This window comes from Pezoporus wallicus, unplaced genomic scaffold (genome assembly GCF_028554395.1).
Source record: "Pezoporus wallicus isolate ANWC-B61680 ecotype Strahan unplaced genomic scaffold, APGP_CSIRO_Pwel_v1 contig_2908, whole genome shotgun sequence".
NCBI lineage: Eukaryota > Metazoa > Chordata > Aves > Psittaciformes > Psittacidae > Pezoporus > Pezoporus wallicus.
The window spans coordinates 6,505,555-6,524,978 of record NW_026642179.1 but is presented as its reverse complement, the minus strand read 5'-3'; the positions used below and the strand labels follow the sequence as shown (position 1 = coordinate 6,524,978).

The 19,424-nt window shown below is 38.8% G+C and overlaps 1 protein-coding gene across 2 annotated transcripts in view; it reads right to left on the bottom strand.

Annotated features, from left to right (window-relative positions):
* The window catches only part of FGD4 (FYVE, RhoGEF and PH domain containing 4), a 109,354-nt gene that overhangs the window by 66,571 nt on the left and 23,359 nt on the right, over positions 1–19,424 (bottom strand). Inside the window, exon 1 of one of the 2 annotated variants that reach the window (XM_057427915.1) lies at positions 6,847–6,965. The exons of the other annotated variant lie outside the window; for it this stretch is intronic. Coding sequence (XP_057283898.1) covers positions 6,847–6,856 — 10 coding nt within the window. The 5' untranslated portion in view covers positions 6,857–6,965. Of the gene's footprint in view, positions 1–6,846; positions 6,966–19,424 lie in introns of those variants that run through there. 2 annotated transcript variants of the gene reach the window in all.

Below are 19,424 nucleotides of genomic sequence, written 5' to 3'. Positions count from 1 at the left end.
GGTATACAAAATCATGCGGCACAGGAGTCCATGGACTAAAGACGCATTCAAACTTTCTCTCCCTCACTCTCAAAACTATGCAGCACTTATGACTAACAGTGTGTCAGAAAATTGTGGGTAATTTTACTTAAAGCTGAGCCAAATTTGGAAGTTCCTACATGCTAGCTTAGGTTTAGTGAATTATTCTTTTGAGAAAGGGAAAATTATTTCCTTTCTCCCTCAATGGCACCTTTGATCTTGTAGCTGGTCCTGCAGGGCAGCATTTGTTCCTGTAAAAGACTGAAAACCCTGTGCTGGAACCCAACGTCACAACAAAGCCTGTCTTTTCATGAGGGTGGCTCCAGGCACAGAGCTCAATAATTTTCTTCCACCCCTCCAAATTTTCAGTTTCCAACATCCTCATTGCATAAGGAAGTTAGTTTTGTTTCACAGCAAGTGCAATGAAGTTGTTCTCAGAATCATCTAGGTTGAAAAAGATCTTCAAGATCATCAAGTCCAACCACTAACCCAGGACTGCCAAGTCCACCACTAGAACATATCACTGAGGGCCTCATCCACACAGTTTTTCAACACTCCCAGGGACAGTGATTCCACCACTTCCCTGGGCAGCCTGTGCCAATGCCTGACTGCAAATTCTTACATAGGTAAGAACTATTAAATTGCCACTATTAAACTGCCAGCACATTAACACTGGAAGCCTCTCAGATTACTGCTGACAGTGCTTGAGTACTCATAAGCCATACGAGAGTCCTCACCATGGGAAGTGTGGCAGCTGAAGAGGATCCAGACTTCGCAGAGCTCACAAGGGTGCTTGTGGGTACCAGTGACAGGCATGGGATTAAACCCAGGTCTGTCAACTTCCTCTCCAGGACTAGCAGATCATTCTGACCCATGCTGCTAATTTCAACCCATTTTCTTCCTCTGAGGAAGCAATTTTGACATCATCAAAAACTTCTTGAGCAATCATGGACATCACAATCATCCACCAGCAACATGGGTAAAATAATGGAAGGAAGGAAGATACCCAATTTCCTACTTAACTTGACAATTGTTAATAATAACAGCTTTTCAGTGTTTAAGCATTATGAAACACACCAATAGCAGTCCTTGGTTTGTCTCCTAAAAGTAAAGACTATAACTCAGAAATTAATTTTAATATAGTAATAGATTGTCTGCCTTGTCAGAAAAAACAACCCAACTGTAGCAATTACAATTCTTGGCAAAAAGAATGACTTCAAAATTACAGGGATTGGAGTTCAGTTACAGTCTTTTTTCTTTCATGAAAGAGACCTCCTACAAAGTAATTTTCTAGATTTATGTAAATTCTAACTTTATATTTAAAAAAAAAATATGTTTACTGAAATATTACAAGCAATTTTGGCATTGGAAAACTTGTTCCAGACACAGATAAAACTCCTTAGACCATCCCACTAGATGTACCCATTATAGGAGGATCGCTAGCAGAATGAAAGGCATTCAGAACCCATTTCATCTTCTTATTTGGAATTTCTTTACTTTTAAAGTCTGATTTTATACAGATACAATGCAAAAATTTTAATAAACTACATGGAGCCGCTATCACACAAAGAAAGGCGCAATGGGATGCACTGCAAATTTTGATGAAGGCAATAGCTAAGTTATATGGAGCAACACTAAAAAACACTCTGTACATCTGACATATTTTATTCAAACTGCTTGAAAGAGAGAGAGCAAAACAGCACATCCAAAATACTGTTGATGAGGAGTGGACAAGAGAAAGAAAACTTAGCCCTCTCCCCTTATTTTCCGGCCCAGTCTGAGCCTATCTGGAGTTTAAGAATAAATTGGTTTTAGATGGAAGATATTAATGGAAAATAAACATCATCTTGACATTCTGAATTGATTCCACTGAAAGGATTGTCTTTTATAATGATGACACCACGTGCTTCAGCTTTTTCCATTCATAGCTCCTCTTTGATAGACCAAGATTTGGTATTTTACTTGAGTCACCGGATACTCAAACTGGGCTTTAGAAATGTGTGGTTTTCATATTGGATATGTTGGGGTTTTTGGTGATGACCACTGAAAATCTGTTCACTCAAGACAAGTTACGTGAGTTTAGAATAAGGCATATTGACAGAAGTTAACCTTCATTCTATGCGTGAAATTTGAACGCTTTATTTATAAAGCCAAACAATTATAACGCATCTAGGCAATCAACATCAGGCCTCACACATAATTGCTTTTGAGCTCGTGCCCATTTCTCATACCTGTTTTTAGAGTTCTACTAAGACAACCTTGTAATTCCTGAAAATTGTACCAACTGTACATTACTGCCAGAGATAAAGCAATACAATAAACCATTGATCTGCTTGCTCTGTTACAGTACCACCTTTGTTTCTAAAAAGAAAGCAACTTTAATATAATATGTATGCTTTGCTTTTAATACCATTTTGTATTGAGGAAGTTCATTTCAAGGGAAACAGGATGTCTGCATTTTGAAGACTGTAAAAAACATTCTGAAAGCAATTGTAAGTGCTGAAATCTGCAAAATTCCAAGATTTTTGTGATAAGCACAGAAGGACTAAAGCTTCCATACTTAAAGATCCCTTTGTATGACAGAGATGGTCTTACAGTGTTACCTCAGACAGTTTTCCTAAATTAAAAAAATACAGTACTTTGCAGAAGGAAAGCAATGAATTAAGCCCTGCAGATAGCAAATGCTTCCTCAGTGGCACCTGAACAGATAAAAAGCAAATGAAGACCTCATGCCTGGTGAGTTGCACTCCCATTACTTCCCAAACATTTTCAGTCCCCACAGTTTTGTGTTAGCACATGTTTCCTCAGCATCACAAGAAACAAGACTATGGAGTTTCTTCTTTCACACAGTGCCCACATAGCCTGGGAGCATGTGCATGCTAGGCGTGGGAGAAGCATCTGTTTTGTTCTCACTCTCACGGCCACTGTTTGATTAAGTGATGTCTATGAGTGAGTGATAAACCTTTCCCTTCCAAACTCTTAATGCTTACAAAAGTGAAATTCACAGCAAGGAGAAGAGCTGTCTCCTCACCAGTTCAATTACATGGACTGTCTCCATCCATTGCAGCAACCATTCTTCCAATATCACAACAGCCGTTTCTGTGGATATTTATTTTTTGCACCATCGCTAAAGGATACTGAAGAAACACAGACAGAGCTCATACTGGACATCTTAGTGATATATTTGGTGCACCAGCCTGAAAGTTATTCTTTCTTGATGGGCAGTTCTCCAGAATAACTTTCAAGTTATGAAATTAAATGCCTTATAGAACTAGAAAAACCAAGACTTCTACTGTTATGTCTCCAAAGAGAGTTATTTTCAGATCAGGAACAGCACCAGTCCAATACACTCAAACACCTACTCCATAAACTGGAATTACTTTAGTTTCCAAATACTTTATGGCACCTCACCCACTGAGCAGCATCAATAGTGCCTCCAAGTTAGTAACGCCTGCAGAAAAGGACATTGTTTTTTCTTTAAAGCAAATGACAAAGTATATCTAGAGCTATTCAGGCACATTGATTAATATAATTTTAAAGCAAATTATGTGAAATGTAATTTCAAAAAACTCCATCCATCCATAGGCCCTACATTAGAACTGCTCTCTCTAGTAAAGAAAAGCCTCTTGGAAATTGCTGACCACAAAGAAACAGATGGTTAAAAGTATTTTTTTGTGAACACAATTATTCTTATGTCAATAGTAAAATGTAGTGTACAGAAGAATTGTTAAGTAAAACAGGGGATAGCACAGGCCACAGGCTTCCCTGAGGTGGGTACAGCAGCTCAGGCCTTGGACATAAGGCATGAGACAGCTCATATTGGTGGTAGCTACCCAGAAGTAAGAGGTCTGGAGCTGCTTTTGCAAGATGTGCATGAACGGAAAGGGAGAGCCTACATCAAAAACATCAAGGGGCTTACGTTCCAACAGCAGACAGTAATGTTTTTCCAACTACGACACTAATGTTTTTCAATCCATCTGCATTCGAAAAAGAAAGAGGGATGATAAAAGCAGAGCTGGACTTCAGCTGAAAATTCACTTTGTCAAGGTACGACAACTCAGTTCAGTGTCTGGAAGCATCTAACAATAGGGCACAGCAACCACCAGACATGCCTGATTATTTCTGCAATCACACAGAGCGTTTCCATGGAAAAGCTGCAGCAGCCTAGGTTTGACATTCAGTGTCTGACAGCTGAGCCAGCCAAAGCTCAGAGATGCAAGGCTCAAAGAGAGATTGTAGACAGCTCTTTGGATGTGGTTCTGAGCAAAGCAAGTGTAAATCCAGCTGGGGGGAAAGCCTAACCCCAGGGACTCCACCTTGTGCTCTTTATTTACCAGTTAAGATCCCAATGAAAGCAGAATAGACATCAGAGTAGCACATGGGTGGGAACTATGGCCACAGGACTTTCCTTTCTCTTTAGGTTTTACTAAGGAGTTTCTGAGAAGTCTGGATGAGAACTGCAGGGCTGCCACTGGGTTGGACAACTCCTGACAGAATTTCCAAACAAAAGAGAGAAACGGTGCCTCTGGAAAATGAATAGTGTGCACATTCCCTCCTCTACAACATAACCTTCAATGAAAACCATGAACAGTAAGAGAGTAAGAAGATGTAAGGAATCCAGGTAACCACAAAAAAATTCAATGTATTCAGTGTGCTGGTCTCCTCCATGCAGATACAGGAAATTATTGTACTTCATCAGCTAAACTTGGGAAGAAAAAAATGTTGTTATAACTCCCAAATTTAAATTCATGCTTCACTGAGGTAATCTGAGGTACAGCAGGAGTGGTGGTATTTGAGCTGTACTAAATATTACATCAGCAGTCTTGTGCTTTAGCCTGTTGCAGGTGGTTAACTTATTAGTGGCAAAGAACACAGAAAAATTCTTAAAATCCATTTAGCAGACCCACTTATATAATACACACTGATTTGATGTAAATCCCTCTTCCAACTCAACAGTCACTGGTTTCCAAGATCTAGAAACAGCTGTCAGATCCAATACAAACACTTTTCTGACCAAACAACAGATTAGTTTTATAAAACACCTTGCCTTTTCCTACCCTGAAGCTTCTTCAGCAGACTGACAGATCAGCCCGCAGTAAGCTGTCTAAAGAAACCAGGCTCAGGTATTTGAGCAGGCAATCATGGAGCATGCCCCATCCATGCCCACAGCTGACAGCTCCACTGCCAAGCAGAAAGAAAAGCAGAATTACAGGATTTACCGGTAGCTGCCAAGACCACAGCACAAAAGCTACAACTTCCACCTACCTCCCATGTTAACTCACCCAAGTGAGTTAACTTATTTACAACCCAAATTTATAGTTCCACTTAGGCCAACAGAAATTACGTGTTCCACTAGAGTCACCCAATATATTCCTGTATTTGTTTTGTATATATTTCAGTGGCTCAAAGTTCTTTTTGCAGTCTATCTCCTCCCACAAGGATGAGCAACCAGTTTCACAACTGAAGAAAAAATAAGGTTTTGGCAGAGACTGTTCACAACAGTCTGATGAGTACCAGGGGTCTTGGTCACAGTTGGGGCTTCCAGGTGGACCCATGAGAGATATATGACATTAGAGGCATAGAATACAAAACCACAGTTCCTCTCTTTTTCAGATTATTTTCAAAATAAGCAGTAGACCCAGTATAGCTTATTATTGTACAACATTTTACTTGCAGTAAGAATATCATGGAGGATTGTATTATCATCATCATCATACAATACAGCAAAAAGAGAACCATATCTTTGAAGAATGTTATTCTTTTGCTAAAAGGAGAAGGTTATTAGCATATGGGTCACTCCAGTACCTTCAAAGATCTAGACTTCACATAGTTTGTCTTTAAATTGCAGAAGTACTTACAACACATAAGGATAAGGGCAAAAAAAGACATCAGCATAAATCAAGAGATACCTACAGACTCCTCCACATTTTGAGAACTGAGTAATGACTGACACATATATGTACAAAGTAGAACTAAAAAAACTGATCTTCCTCTCAAAAAAAAAAATTTGGACACACTTCTGAAGTTCTGATTGTCTTTGCTATAGCACTGGTGAGCTCACCAAGTCAAAACCGTGCAGTTCAAACAGGGATAATACAATTTGTATTCATAGTCTATAAATACAGTGTCCTCCTCCAGTTTGCCTTTACTTACATTTTAAACAGCTAGAATATAGACATGCTAGTAGAGATAAGTATTATCTAAGCTTTACTTCCAAGAAAACAGAACATTTGGTGATGCACTGCTAGCTAATGGTGTGGTTAGGCTGTAGTGACACGCACCACCTCCCTCCCATCCGTAAGTCTCAAAGATCATCACTATTCTCAGACTGCATGTGACAGTAAAATAGGAAGGAAAGGTTAGGAAAGTGTCAGAAAACAAGTTCAAATTTGAACATAAAACCATTGCGTGCTGTGAAAAAGGTCACAAGATTCAACTTCTCATTGTGGGGATAGCTGCCTTGGATAAACACACTTATGTTCTGCTTCCATTGCTGTTCAGTAAAACTGCCCTTAGACCCTGACAGATGACTTCTCCTTACTCAACAACAGCGAGAAACATGCTTTCTTGTTGATATTATCAGAAAAACTAGATCTAGACTATAGAATGCATTCCTACATAGACAAGTTTGGTCACAGGTTACTAGAGAACTTACTTGATTCTTGCTGTCTATAAGCATATCAGCCACAGGCCAGGATGAGAAAACTATGTATATCTGTATTTTCAAAGATTTCTGACACTCTTTCACAGGTCATAAAATTACTTCAAAACCAGTAAACAATTAAAAAAAAAACAACCAAAAACCACAGGCAAAAGAGTTCTACTTACAGCTGCCCATGCCTTATATAGAAATGTCATCACTGTGAGCAGAAATCCTTACATTCCAATGTGTTTGTGCAAGTAACTACCCATCTAGGAGACAAATCTTAAACTGGACATAGAATGAACATTATCAACTCATTATATAGCAACGGAAGTTCTGAATTTCATAACAGACCAACATTGCTCAGGAAATAAGCAACAAGAAATATTTCAACACATACCAGCAGAAGATTGTGTGAGTGGGCACTTAAAGAAGATGTTTTGGGTGTTTTTTGGTTTTGGTTTTTGGTTTTTTGTTTTTTTTTAAGAGATAGAAACCTTACTGTCAAGATTCGCTTGACTCGGTGCCATCAATAAGAAGAACACGATAGCTATGTTCTGTTCCACATTATATAAGCTATATTCCAGTTGCATTTTTAAGACCTTTTAAGAACCTTCACTTCTTAAGAAAATAATGGGCAGCTCTGGCAATGCAGAATGGCTGTCACTCAAGAAGAGTGAAGAACTAGAAATACATGAATAAAATCAGAGAAAAGATTTGCCTAAGTTGCTTCCACTTGCAGTCTCACTATTGTTTTCATAATGCTAAACTGTCTAGTAGTCAGTTATTTATTATCTTCCAGTAGCAGGAAACTCGGAAACACATCAATCTTATAGTTGCACTCGGTGCTCTTCCATTTTTGCTTCTCATCTTTGTGGCCTTCTACTGCTCATGTTTGAGCCATGCAAAATTCAGCATAGAAGCATATAAGCACTGACTGCCAAAACCTTCTGACTCTTCTGCATTGACTTTTACATTTACTGAGGTGGTACTACAAAATTTTCAGGCAGAATAAGACTGGACGTTTTCCAGCATGCCATAATAACAAACCCATATGACAAAATCCCCTGGCAGCTAGAGGTGATGCCAGCAGCTTTCTTTAGGAAGTTTTCTAGGCAGCGAGATACTTGCCTGTCACACTAGCCACTCCATGCAGCTTCTTTAGAAGTTTCTGAAATATTCCACTGCTCATTTTAGGTACATTAAATACAGAAAAAAAAACCCAACCAAACCCTATTCCAACAGATTTCCAAAGAAATAAGGTGTAAGCTGTGTCATACAAACCACTGTGTGTCTCTTACACACTTCTTCCTTTGAAGTGGCAATGTGTGAATCCCTTTATAAGCACAACTTATAGGCATCATCTGTAGAAAAGAATTACTTGAAAAAAAACTAAAACAAAAGACAGATAGAATCATTATCTCTCAAATATATTAGAAGCCCCAACTCCTGGCAACAGAAGAATAATTATAACCAATCTGAGGTGCCACATGAAAGAGTTTCATAGCCCTCATATTGGAAACAGTTTAAAATCAAGCAAATAAAAAGGCAAAACCTTTTACAGTGGATTTGGGGGTTTGTTGTTTTTTTTTTTGGTGTTCTTTTATTCTGAGAAATTACTGAAGACTTTGTTAACATTCATAATAGTAAGATACAACCATAATGAAAAACAGAAAAACAAAACTATAAATGCTTGCAAAGTCAAAATGAATTTCTCCATACATGCTAAAGGTCCTTGCAAACAGTGCCCTTCACAAAGAGCTGCACTAGGAAGACTCCAGTAACACCCACTGGAGTACCTCCACCTCAAACTGATTTTTTTAAAGACAAGAGACACTATGAGCTAAAACAAGTGGAGCTGCTCTCTACTGCACTATTGCTTCATGGAGCATGAAAAATGTCATATAATGATCAGTAAGACAGTTCTAGAAATACGTGAATGGACTATACAGTCCAATAATAATTTTTCCAATACTCAGCCCTGAAGGCCCTAAACCTAGTCCATCCTGGGAAGATGACTGTGGAAAGACATCATCATCATCAAACACACTACAATTACCTCAGCCTCATAGAAGAGAAAGAAAAAAACAGCCCAGCCAGCCAGTTCAGCTATTTATGAAGTTTTTTAATGATTCTTCCCTAGAAAACCATCTGATCCTACCAGCATAAGTCAACCACTCTCTCATTTCCTCCTAACGTCTAACTGGCCTAAGATCCTTATCATTCCCAGAGAAAATGTTCAACAAAGCAAAGTGCAAGGTCCTACATGTGGGTGGGGGCAATCCCAAGCACAGCTACAGGTTGGGCAGAGAAGTGATTCAGAGCAGCCCTGCGGAGAAAGACCTGGGGTGTGGGTCAATGAGAAAACGAACATGAGCCAATTTCAGTGTGTGCTCGCAGCCCAGAAAGCCAACCGTATCCTGGGCTGCATCAAAAGGAGCGTGACCAGCAGGTCGAAGGAAATGAACCTGCCCCTCTGCTCTGCTCTCCTGAGACCTCACCTGGAGTATTGTGTGCAGTTCTGGTGTCCTCAACATAAGGAGGACATGAAGCTGTTGGAGCAAGTCCATAGGAGGGCCAGGAGGACGGGGACTAGAGCACCTCCCATACAAAGACAGGCTCATAGAACTGGGACTGTTTAGCTTGGAGGAGAGAAGGCTGCATGGGGGCCTACAAGGATGCTAGACTCTTCATCAGGGACTGTAGCAATAGGACAAGGGGTGATGGGTTAAACTTAAACAGGGGAAGTTCAGGTTAGATATAAGGAAGAAGTTCTTTACTGTGAGGGTGGTGAGGCACTGGTATGAGTTGCCCAAGGAAGTGGTAAATGCTCCATCCCTGGCAGTGTTCAAGGCCAGGCTGGACAGAGCCTTGAGCGACATGCTCGTGGGTGAGGTGTCCCTGCCCATGGCAGGGGGGCTGGAATTAGATGATCTTAAGGTCCTTTCCAACACAAACCATTCTATCACTCTGTGAAAATAGACTTTAACCATCACCATCTCTAATGCTGTCCATTATCTCACCCAGAAACTCTGCTCACCCTTTCCTTCAAGCCCTGTATCTGTAGGGGCTTATAATATATAGATATAATAGTATCTGAAATATATAATAGTATCTATTCAGTATAATAGTATCGGTTATATATCAGTATAATAGTATCTGTTATATTATCAGTATAATAGTATCTATTCAGTATATAATAGTATCAAGCCAATTATGAATTAAAATTACCTTTTTGGCCACGTTGCTTCTACCAAACTCATGTGACTTTAACAGCAGACACACTGAATTATCACACTCCCTTCCTGCAATTTCAGTTAATAGAAAGCTGCACTTTAAGGCATGGAATTTTATCCTTTTTATTTGTGTGTGCGTGTGTGTGTGTCTTCAAATAGTCTATTTCTATTGCTTCAGTAAATTGTAATCTAATTTTAAGACAATCCCATGCTATGATGGGACAGAATACAACAAAATCTGTAGTCTGACAGGTTTCAGATTCAGCTATTAATCAGTCAGTCTCTTCCGTAACAAGTAAAGACTTAAATAAGCTTTGAAATTCATACATGGAAGCTACAAAATGGAGACAGAGCACCCTAGAATAGAATTTTAACTACATTGTCCAAAACAAATAATATCCAAAATGCATCCACCACTCAAGTCAGAGAATATTTAGCACATCCAGATTTAAGACAATTGTCAAACTAAAGGCATCTATAATTGTGATTTATCAAAAGTGATGCTAAAAATGGATTTAATACTTCAGCTGACTCAACACTACACAGAGGCAGTGGAAGGCTGCCAAGCTGACGTGTACACAACATACTTCCTGTACATTTACCACCTCTCTCTAAAACAGCAGTTGGCAATGAGAAACACCTATGTTGCTTACTGAATGCAGGGAGAGACTGCTCAACATTTTATTTCAAAAAGGAAAATCCAACCATTTTGTTTTCACCAAGTGCTCAGGAAACACTAAAGAAATAGCTGAAAGATACTCTAGTCAGAGTTATTTAGACTATGAATAGACTGTAAACCACAAGAAGCCTCAGTCTTCCTCAGCAATCTCTCTGGAGACTTGAGGGATTATGTTGTTTAGACTTGGGAGAAGAAAGATCTGAGAAGTTCTCTCAGGATACACAGGAAGCCTACATAAGTACAGTACACGATGGCAAAAGACTTGCTATTTTCCCTTCTGCCTTTGACAGCCTATATTGAAACTGAATATATATTCACTGAATGAAACTAAATTCTGCAAAGGGCCTGTATTTTAGGAAGACTACAAAACTCTAACCCAAAATAAGCAAAAATATTTTGTGTGTTCAGAGGAATTTTTCCATGTTCACACCACAGCCTCTACCTTTTCCAGTGGAATAAGAAAAAACTATGTTTGATTATATTCAATAAACATTTTTAATAAACAACCAAAATAAATAAACATTCTCTCTTTAGATTTTGTTGCTCATACACTACGTCACAGCTAAAGAGAAGCTGCTAGAGAACACTGACATGTACATAAGCTCAGAAGTTTGTTTTCATTTCAGAGAAGGAGAAGTTTGGTTGGTTGGTTTTTAAACCTGTAAGCAAGTCAGGTCCTGCAGAGTTATTATTAATCATGTTCAAATCACATCAGGTTGTCAACATCTGATTGTCCTTAGAATTGTACATTCTGTATGTGTCCCTCTGAATTAAAATGATTAATTAATTAGCAGTGGCAGCTCATAGGACTTTCATGAAGCAAGAGCCACGTCGACTGGAAATAGCTCATAGAGCTAAACAAGTACAAAAGCTCCTTAAATTTACTTCATGCCAAGCCCTTCACACTATCTACAGTACTATTAAGCAAATACACCCTGGAAATTTGTTTTAAATTTTTTTTTTTTAATACAGAAGGGTTTAGGTGATCAATACCATTAAAAAAACAAACCAAAACAAAAAAAAACCACAACCACACCACCAAAACAAACAAAAACCCCCATACTACGAAAAAAAAAGATACCAAATTCCATTTGGGTCCCTCTCCCTTTACTGCTGATTGTGAACAGCTGCCCGGCATTTTGCCAAGTCCACGGCCACATACACCCACCCATGACTCTGATTCACCGTTTTAGAGTGCAAACATTGCTACTTATTCTTTAGCTACTTCCTAATGGTTTTATGGTTTAGAACATCCTCATCATGACTCTGAAATCAGTTACACATGAAAAGATATATTGCAGCCAGAAGATATCTGTGGTATACACTCACACCTTTAAAAAAATTAGAAATACCTTTATAAACCACAAAAAAATCCCAACAGGTCAGCTTTGCCTTTTCCATGGATTTCCTTGGTTGTTTCTGTACAGGACTCAAACATATTTATGGCATTGCAATACGTCCAACACATTTATGAGAACAGATTGCTGAGCCCTTCTATCAACTACCATGACTGATGGGAAATGAGGGAGGGTACATGGAAATGATGACTCCAGGTTTTACAGAACTGAAACTATTTTTCTGTATGATGATATTCTCATAAAAGACTTTCAAAGCAGATGCCTGAAGCTGGGCCATCAACTAAAAAATCAAGCCACTAAATACCCAGACATAGCAGGCTTGTATTTGAGGCTCCTAAGGAACCCACTTTTGCAAGATTTGGATTCTGGAGTGCATCATCATCTTATCGGGCATTTTACTGTATACCTGAACACCTGGAAGGAAAAATGAGAAAATGACTGTTCAAGAAGAAATTTTCTATTGAGTCTATAGCTCCTTCGGGACAGATGATCACAGTAACTAAAAAGACCAAGGAAGATATCTCAAGGTAAAATGACACATACTATATGATATTTTCCAGGATTATACAACTGAATAACTTCCTTACAAAAGAAGAAGAAGATATGGAAGGTAAATGTATCCACAGCAGAAAAGCTCTTGCAGCCAAGGTGCTGAACTAGAAAGAGCATGAATCATGACCAGAACACTGCATGGTTTCTTTTGCTATCCAAGGCAAAGGAGTATGTGGGGTTTTTTTTGGTTTTTTTTGTTTTCTCTGTTGGAGGCAAAACTACTACTTTATCTACCTTACACAGGACAGAAGCCAACAGCAAAGACTATTTCAGTAAGGGCTTTTTCAGCCCCCTCCCATAAGGCTGGAAAGGAAAACATCTATATGCTTACTGCAGACTCACATCCCTCTTTTTCAACTGCCTGTTTCTGCAGCACTGCTCTCCAAACACCAGCCTTTTCTATTGCACAGAGATACTAAAACTTTCATTTGCCCATGATGGAGTGCATGAGGTTTCTCTCCATCTGTTTTTCCAGCCTGACAAAGGCCTTCTGAAAAGCATCTCTATCCTACCCTTATCAATTGCTCCCACTCCATTTATTATCATTCACAGACTTGCTTCTTTCCATTTTCCAGATAGATAGTTAACTACAATATGGAACAATATCAACCCCAACATTAACCCAAGAAAAAAGGAATTTCTCTCCTTTCTCTGTGTTCCCGGCAATAGCTGTAATTTGGCTGGCCTATCAATTGACCAGTGTCCTCCAGAGGACTACTAAAATCACTTTGGGAACCAGAGCCATCTCCAGGATCACTGTCTGACCATCTTGTCCCTACCCAAAGGGCAACATTCCAAAAAAGTACAGCAGGATTAGGTGGCTCCTCCTCCAAGCTCAAATACCACAGTTTAACACTGTGCAAATTGCTTTACTCTGAGTATAAAGTACAAGAATGTCATCAGTAACTGTTAGTCATTATCTTTCTTCATCTGCTGAGTTTCAAGTGTTCTAAGTTTTTCCCTGAACTGTTTGTGTTCATGACAGAAAGAAAACATAAACAAGAAAGAGCCAAGAGCTTTGCAAAAACTGGTTTTGTGGGTTTCTTTCCCAGAAGGTCCTTCAAAGAGTTTAAGAGTTCAGTAACTTCAGAGAAGGGAAAGAATTTTTACATATTTGGTATATGAAGGCATGGCACAACTATTTGTAGAAAAATACATGGACCTACTAAATGTCAGACTAACATGTCAGGTTTGGGTTCTAAGATAACAGAAGGGTATCCAGGACAAAACTTGGATGCACTGTAATGAGTGAAGGAACTACTGTATTATATAGTATGAATTTAAAATGTCATATTCCATGACAAAAGAGAAAAAGTCTGATAGTAAGCTACTGAATTACTTAAAAAAATCAAAGTTTAAATTCTTTGGCTCTAGAATGAATCCTGAACACTCCATGCAGACTTCTGTGTAGGTAACTATAGCATTAATATCCCACTGAATATGAATGTACAAGGAGGAAATAACCATTAATTACTTCAGGCTGTGGAGGTATTTATAAAGCAACAAAGCCACTCAGTTCTAGATGGCACTCACAGTGTTTTTAAGCAGCTACATGAAGGGGAAAAAGAAGTAACCCAGGAATAAAAATAAAAGTCAGACTTTGTTCTAATATGAGATGGAGGAAACTGCTTTCCCATTACAGGACAAACAAGTATCATCAACTGCCAGACACAAAAGGGAAGAGGAAAACAACAGGCAAACTTGCCAGCCTGGGAAAGCAGTAGTCAACTGCCAAGGATCATTTTAGGGCTGCAGCTGCTTGTCTCTGCCAAGTTTAAAGAGTTAGCTATTCTAAAAGTATATTAAAAAAATGCCACGAGGGATTTTAAGTACTGACCTTGTAAGGAAAAATTCCATGGAGAAGAGAGAAAATTTCCAGGATACCAGGGATTTCGTTAGAAGTCACCTCGTGATTTCCCAGGTTCAGCATCAAACCAGCTATTCCAAAAATGCAACCAATGTTGCTTTTTTCCTGCTCACATCCCTACCCAGGGAGCTGCCAGTCTCCCATGTGCCCATCTGAATTCAGCTCCACACATCCCACTCCAAAGGGAATAACTTCTAGACTGAGAATGTTGCTACTACTATATCATCACAAATCTATTTTTACTGAGTGATGCATGGTGTTTCTGGGAAGACAGCAGATACAAAATTTCTCTCAGTATTTTAAGATCATTCATTTACAGGGCTCTCAGCAACATTATCTTTTGAGATTTTAGAGATGCATTGGTTATAAACATGTTTCCAAGTATTTTAGGACTTAAACATGTTAAATCTAGTTTAAAAAAAAAACAAACAAACCAAACCAAACAACTAAACAAAACAACCAATCCACAAAACCAAAACAAAACCCAAGAAAGTATCAAGGTTTTCCTGGCAGAACAGTGTGCTTGCAGCTAAACTATAAAGTATTATTGTTTTCAGGGGTGGGGCTTTTGTGGGGTTTTGAGTTAGTTTTTTTTAAAAAAAAAAAACAACCCAAAACTCTGTCTGTATGGCACTGATATCAGAAGTGACGTGAAAGATGATCAAATTACCTTTGCAATATTTCTGAGAGTTTAACAGCAACGGGAACCCCCTCAAACAGACGATGAAGGAAGAAGTGATGTAAAGGTCCCCAAACAAATGAAAAAAGTGATTCACTATATAACATGTGCACTTAGGTTTCAAATATATCACACACATCATCAGCTAGAAAAAAAAACAGCAAAGGCAGGTGCAGGAAGAAATCCAGATCCCCAAGTACAGTGTCATGTCCTTTAACACCCTCAGACCCAGCTGACGCTTATTTTAACCATTCAAGACAGGACATTTATTCCAGCCTTTAAACCTTCAGCAAGAAGTTTTGCTACCCTTTCTCTTGAATCAGAAGCACCTGAATGCTCTAAAATTTACCAGTTTTGAGGGAACAGGCAGATGTAATTTTGATCCTCTGTAATTACAATGGTGCCCAGTGCCCAATGTGTGCGGGGAGCTACTCCGCATGTAAGGTGATTATTTACCAGAAGATCAGATGACTAATATTAGGTATTGTTAAAAAAGCTTAAATATCTATGTAACAAGCATGGCAAAAGTAGAAGCCACTGGAAACCACCCACCTTATACTAAAAAAAGGGCATAATTCTACAGCTACTTGACAGTTATTTTACAGCATTTCCCTCCACCATTATCACAACAGAAGCAATCCAATCACAGTTATTGTATTTCACTGATGTTTCAGAGGCATTAGGATGGCTGCTGCTTTCAGTGACGGTCAGACAGATCTCTAAGGCAGTGTACACTTCCTGATGAAAAAGCAGCCAGCCAACAATTTACTTTTCTATTTATGGAACAAACAGGCCCATGAAACAGGAACCTCAAAATCCTATGTCAGCCTAAAGAATCATATCCAGCAATGGAGAAAGAGAGAGAAAAACTAAAGACATAACAGGACACCAAAGATATTTGTTTTAAGTGCAGAGTGTCTTCACAAAATTTAAGAGCAATTTTAAAACACAAAATAAAATTTAACATTCACACTGTCCAAGTCAGATAAAAAACCACCTTTTTAAACAAATGATGTGTTTCTTACCCAATCCTTTCCTCTGGTACAAATACATATACAACAATGGCATTTAAAAGTTCCAGTGTCAAGATGTGAAAAAGTTCAAAGAAAGTTTATCAAGTTTAGAGTTATCCATCAGACTGCATCTTCCGGAAGTACAAGGATAAGAATACATATCTGAAATGCATTCAAGACAAAGAAGAAAGCTTTAAAAATAAACCTAATTACACACACTGCCATTGGTTCACCAGTTTAATTTTTACTATTACAGGGAGATAAACTATGATTCAAGAACATTTACTTACTTTAAAAAATAAATAAACAAAAAAAATAAATGGACAGGAATTGGGTTTCAGAAAGAAATAAGCTGTTTTCTCATAACAGGTGATCACTGGGAGCTGCCACTACATAAAGACTTTATCAGAAACAACTGGCATTGCAGTTGCAGTGCTGTGTACCACAGTCTTTTACCCTTCACAAATTCTCACAGTTACAGTGCAGTCTGAAACAAACACATGACTGTGAGCTTTTTCTAGGCAATGTCATTAGGATCCTAAAGCCAAAGACAAAAATTCACAGGAAGATCTTATTGCAGTAGGGAAAAGAGTACAGGACTAGGACTTCATGAACTATGGCAGAGAACTCACATAAAAGGACTTTGAATAGTCCCAGGAGGCCAGCATGTCCTGGGTTTAGCAGTAGCAGTCAATTTTTCTCCTTCTTGATGCTGGTACAGCACTAGAAACAGCTAAACCCAGGACACAGCACCACCTTAGCAGACTGACCTTTCTGGAAAGGATACCACTGGGGGAGGATTAGAGGGCCATTAGCTGAAGGTAAAGTGCACACCTTCTACAACAGCCTGGGGACTGGCTCAGAAGCAACTGAGGTGAAGTATAGAAACTGAAACGTATTGAGTGGCAAGTCTCAAAACCAAATAAACTTGTCATATTTCCCATTGTGTGTAAACTGGCTAGAAACACAAGAATGTTAGAGCCCCACATGATTTATTTGGATTCTGGTAATAAATAGTATACAAGCACATTTAGCTGCTGCATTCATTATGCTTGCTTTCAAACCCAACTTCAAAGGCGAAAACTTACTCTATACAGAAAACCATCAGACTGTCTACATTCTTACCTACTCTGATCATGCTATCACTTCACATGTAACACACACACGCTCCATCCTGCTCACACCACAACCTCCACAGTTTACCAGCCCATGGAACAAGGGGTGGAAGAATTATGGCAAAAGCAACACTTAAGCCTCTTGAGAAGTCCTTGCTGAGCAGATTGCAGATAGTACCACCCCCCGTGCTACACAGGACTCTTAATTTACAATCTACTTAAAACCTGCATTGAGGTTAGAAAGAACCTGCATTTTCCCTTCCTCTCCCTTTTTCCTTCTTAAAGCACACTATGACTGCAAACTCCAGCTAACAACTGTGGTGTTTGCAGTTTTACCCGAGACCACTGCAAGCTCTGCAGTCATGTACCCACCTAATGCTGAAACAGTACTTCTGATTCCCTCTCAAAGTTAATACATAATTAAAAGGTGCTTATTACTAAGAATTTTGAAGTCCCATTTGATCAAGTTTACAAAAGAAGTGAGTATAGGATCAGCACAAGTGGACATTTTTACAGGTTTTTGAATGTGGGTGGTGGGTTTGTCCCAGTTACTTTAGACACACAAGAAGCAGTTTAGGATGATAGGAAAGGTTGGGGTTTGAGGTTTTTTTTTCATAGGTTACGGTCAACACTTCATCTAGAAACAGTAAGTATATCAGTCAACCAGTTTTTTGGATTTAGAAACCCAAAACTGAACTCCCTCTCCTCCCCCTATGGCTGACTTCTGCAAAATGTACAGAACTGGAATTAGTAATATAGTTTTCATATACTTTCTTCTAAGCAGTGCTATTTCGTGCTCAGAACATGTTTTTTCTGCTGTGTTCCCAGAACCCCTACAAGAACAGAAATGCTCTGTTTTTAAAGCATCATTTTCTTCCCTCCATACTTCAAAGCCCTGTAGAAGTAAAAGGACTTCATGGTTTCATCAAGGCAGCAGAGAGGAAGCATCTAAATAAGGCTTTTCATCTGTCAAACAGGACAGATAGACCCAATTCTTCAGTCATACAAGACTTGTGCTTTGAGCTTATGCTTTCCCAAGCAGCTGCAGTTCTAGTTGAGTACTGTAAACAGATTTACCAGAAAGAGGGAAAGATAAGCCTGAACTGCAACATTCAATTTTGGTGAAATTCAGTGTACTCAAAAGCTTGACTTCCTACTCTTTTTCTCTCTCTGGTTGTACCAATGTAAAAGATACTTCTTCTCCTATAGCCCCCACCTGATTGAACTCATTACCCTCTATCTATGAGCACAGAACTGGTATTTGGAGTAGACCCCACATTAGGATCAAGATCACACTACACTAAGTTTAGTGCAGAGAACATAAATGACTGCAAACATCAGAACATAAACCATTTACAAAGAAAGCCATTGAGAAATACAGGTCCAGAGCAGGTGAACCCTGCTAAAGTTTCTATGTCAATCTTGTAAACACCACAGCAAATAAGTTCTAAGTACCTGTCAGATTAGGCTGGCAATCTAAAGCCCACCACCAGCACCAGTGCTCTGGCACTGTACAACCTTGCAACTGTTAAGTTAGAGCAGTCATGGTAAGTCACTTCCAAAAAGACTTCCATTAAAATACTAATAAGATTTTAAGTAGTCACTATTGTCAGGATTGAGAAATAAAATATTTTCAATATCTGAAGGTTTTTTTAAAGCAGTGAATCCATATACACATCAGCACAGTCGGGCCATTTTGCTTTATGTGGAGCTGCTCTGGGAGTACTGTGCTATACTGTGACCTAACTCAGCACATTTATAGGATGCTGTAAGAGGTTCTGAGAACAGCCTTGATCACTACCAAATTATGCTGATAAGCATAACAAGCATAATTTGAAGAAACAAAATTAGGGCCTTTTACTAGTTTTTCTTCCTCACGGCAGCATACCTACCCTGAATAAAACGGGTTAAAATTATTTAGTAATGCTTCACAGAAGGATCCCCAAAAGTGTTCTCTTTCATTTACCTTGCTCCAAAAGGAAATAAGTAGTATTTTTCCTCTTTCATGGGAAAAGGAGCAGCTCTCCATCTCTGGTACTTTCTTCTGTAATTGTGGAACTAAATAGCATAACAGAGACCTCAGTGACATGTTCTTCATCTTAAGCCAGATTTAGAATAGCCTTAAAATAAATGCCATGCAAAGATTCATTTTCTAATAAAAACCCTTTCTCAATTTTTGATGCTGGCAAAATTGCTTTGACAGCTCCAATAAAGAAGAGGTTACTGCAACAAGCAGACTCTCCTGATCACCCCACAGAAGTTGG